Source organism: Lycium ferocissimum, chromosome 10 (genome assembly GCF_029784015.1).
Source record: "Lycium ferocissimum isolate CSIRO_LF1 chromosome 10, AGI_CSIRO_Lferr_CH_V1, whole genome shotgun sequence".
Taxonomy (NCBI): Eukaryota; Viridiplantae; Streptophyta; class Magnoliopsida; order Solanales; family Solanaceae; genus Lycium; species Lycium ferocissimum.
Genome location: NC_081351.1, coordinates 2095099 through 2097885, shown reverse-complemented (window position 1 = coordinate 2097885; position 2787 = coordinate 2095099). Strand labels below are relative to the sequence as shown.

General features: G+C 45.2%; 1 protein-coding gene across 1 annotated transcript; it reads left to right on the top strand.

The window, feature by feature from the left end:
- The first annotated feature begins 1502 nt into the window (after nt 1-1502).
- LOC132033452 (uncharacterized) lies at nt 1503-2120 on the top strand. Its single transcript, XM_059423430.1, has one exon. The coding sequence runs from the start codon at nt 1503-1505 to the stop codon at nt 2118-2120; it is 618 nt and encodes a 205-aa protein (XP_059279413.1).
- The last annotated feature ends 667 nt before the right edge of the window (nt 2121-2787 follow it).

The window sequence follows — 2787 nt, the reverse complement described above, 5'->3', positions numbered from 1 at the left end:
TTTGATCTTTGAACATGAATTACCCCATAAGGGATGCTCAAACTTGATTTCAGAAAGCTTGGATATTAAATATGTTTTGCTCTATGAACTGATTGTGTTGGATTTGAAGCTCATTTAATGACTTGGACTTAGTTTCTAAACCTATTAATGATCTGATGTACCCTTACTAACGGGATGATGAACATAATTCATAATGAGTGACTCAGCTTCTATGCTTTGATTGCGATTCGGCTAATATACCATAACTTTCTTTTGCTTGTGGTTGGTCTAGCTACTCGGGAGGAAGGGTAGTCACTATGGATCCTAGTGGGGTTAGCCTAGCCATTCAGGAGGAAGAGTGGATATCGAGGGTTCTTAATCCCGGTGTGGTGTTTGCCTAGTTATTCGGGAGAAAGAGTAGCCATTGGGGTTGATAACCCCGATTTGGTGCTTCTATGCAGTTTAGGGAACCTTAAATGGTCATACTTTCGTTATATTTATTTGGGCATATATTGACATCTGTTATACTTTGGTTGCCTGTGAGTGGCTTGTTGATGATGTAGAATTCGTGATTGAAAGAACTTAAATGTGACAAACAGCATAATGAGTGGAAGTTGATTTATTTCTTTTTAAAGGAATTCCATTAATGATTTATCTCTTTTATCTCTCCTCTCTCACATCCCCCTCAATGGTAAGATCAGCAACCCCTACCCCCACCCCCTACCAAGCCACCCCGATCGGCCACCAGGTATCCTCTCCTCTACCACAGACGACGACCACGACCACCGGTCTGGCCATATCTCTCTCTCTCTCCTCTCCTCTTTTCTTTTCTTTTTTTTCTTTTCTTTCCTCCTCTACCCTACAACCGGAAACCCTTCCCCAGTAGGTTTTCGATCAGTTTTAGCATAGGTAATCAAGTTTCTGGCAGGTCCTAGCGGTGAACAGTGATTCCGACGCGAACAGTACTCTCCGGGGCAAATAAGGATTTTTTGGTGGGGAACACGTCCTATTTACTTGGAGTTGGTACCTCCGGTAGCCCATATCCATTCCTTGTCTTTTAGCCTTATAAATTTTGCTTGCTCCGCTTAATTGATTATTTATTTCACTGCCTTTAGACTCTTGCTAACTTGTGCTTTAGTATTGATCCTTTGTTTGTTTTAGATTAACCTTTGACTAGTGTCTATTTGCTTTAGTGGCTTTGGTGAGGGATGGTAGACTAGGGTCATGTTCTCGGTTCGGGATGGGGGGCCAAGGGGGTTAAGGGAGCTTCTAGGTTGAGAGTTGGGTCTTGGAATATTGAGACTTTATCGAGAAAGTCCATAGAGTTAGTTAAGATTCTTAAGAAGAGAAGGATTAATATTTCTTGCGTCCAAGAGACTAAATGGGTAGGACCTAAAGCTAAGGATGTGGATGGGTATAAGCTTTGGTTCTCAGGTAGGTCGAGGTATAGGAATGGGGTAGGGATCTTAGTAGATAGTGAGCTAAGAGACCAGGTGGTAGAGGTTAGGAGGATCAATGACAGGATGATAGCGGTTAAGTTGGTCGTTGGAGGGTTCTCCTTGAACATCATTAGTGCTTACGTGCCGCAAGTGGGATTGGACGAGGAGGAAAAGAGGCGCCTTTGGGAGGACTTGGATGAAGTGGTGGGAAGTATACCGCCTACTGAAAAGTTATTCGTAGGAGGATATTTCAATGGGCACATTGGGTCTATTTCGAGGGGTTATGATGGTGTGCATGGGGGGTTTGGCTTCGGGGACAGGAACGGAGGAGGAGTCTCACTCCTGGATTTCGCAAAGGCTTTTGGATTGGTGGTAGCCAACTCGAGTTTTCCGAAGAAGGAGGAGCACTTGGTAACCTTCCGTAGCTCGGTGGCTGTGATGCGAATAGACTTTTGGCTCCTTAGAAAAGATGATAAAGGTCTCTGTAAGGATTGCAAGGTCATTTCGAGTGAGAATCTTACGACCCAGCATAAGCTATTGGTGATGGATTTGGAGATAAAGAGGACGAAGAAGACGAGGGTCGTGGATGACCGACCAAGGATTAGGTGGGTGAGTTTGACGTTGTCTAGTGCCCTAGAGATGGGAAAGAAGTTGATGGCAATGGGATCGTGGGATAGTAGGGGGGATGCGAGCAGTATATAGGATAGGACGACCAGTTGCATTAGGGAAGTAGCTAGAGATGTACTGGGGGTCTCTAGAGGTCGCCGTGTGGGCACCAAAGGGATTAGTGGTGGAATGGAGAAGTCCAAAAGAAGGTGGAAGAAAAGAAGCAGGCGTATGCGAAGTTGGTAGATAGCAAGGATGATGAAGAGAAGCGGACGAATAGGGAAAAGTATAAGATGGTGAAAAGGGAGGAGAAGTTGGCAGTTTCGGCAGCAAAAACGGCAGCCTTTGAATGCCTTTATACAGAACTAGAGGACAGAGGTGGGGATAAAAAGTTGTGCAGGCTTGCTAAGGCGAGAGAGAGAAAGGCACGCGATCTGGATCAAGTGAAGTGCATCAAGGACGAGGATGGCAAAGTGCTGGTGGAGGAAGCTCACATTAGACGGAGATGGCAGTCATACTTTCATAAACTCTTGAACGAAGAAGGGGACAGAGACATCGTGTTGGGAGATTTGGAGTACTCTGTTAGGCGTCGCGACTTTGGATATTGTAGGAGTATAAAGGTTGAGGAGGTTAAGGGAGCTATTCATAGGATGAGCAGGGGAACAGCGACCGGACCTGATGAGATTCCTGGAGAATTTTGGAAGAGTGCGGGCAGGGTATATAGCACCCCCTTTTGAGAGGATGCTACTTACGAAACAAAAGC

Bases quoted from the DNA above. Each gene is read 5' to 3' on its own strand.
- LOC132033452 (XM_059423430.1), top strand. From the start codon at position 1,503: ATGATAGCGGTTAAGTTGGTCGTTGGAGGGTTCTCCTTGAACATCATT.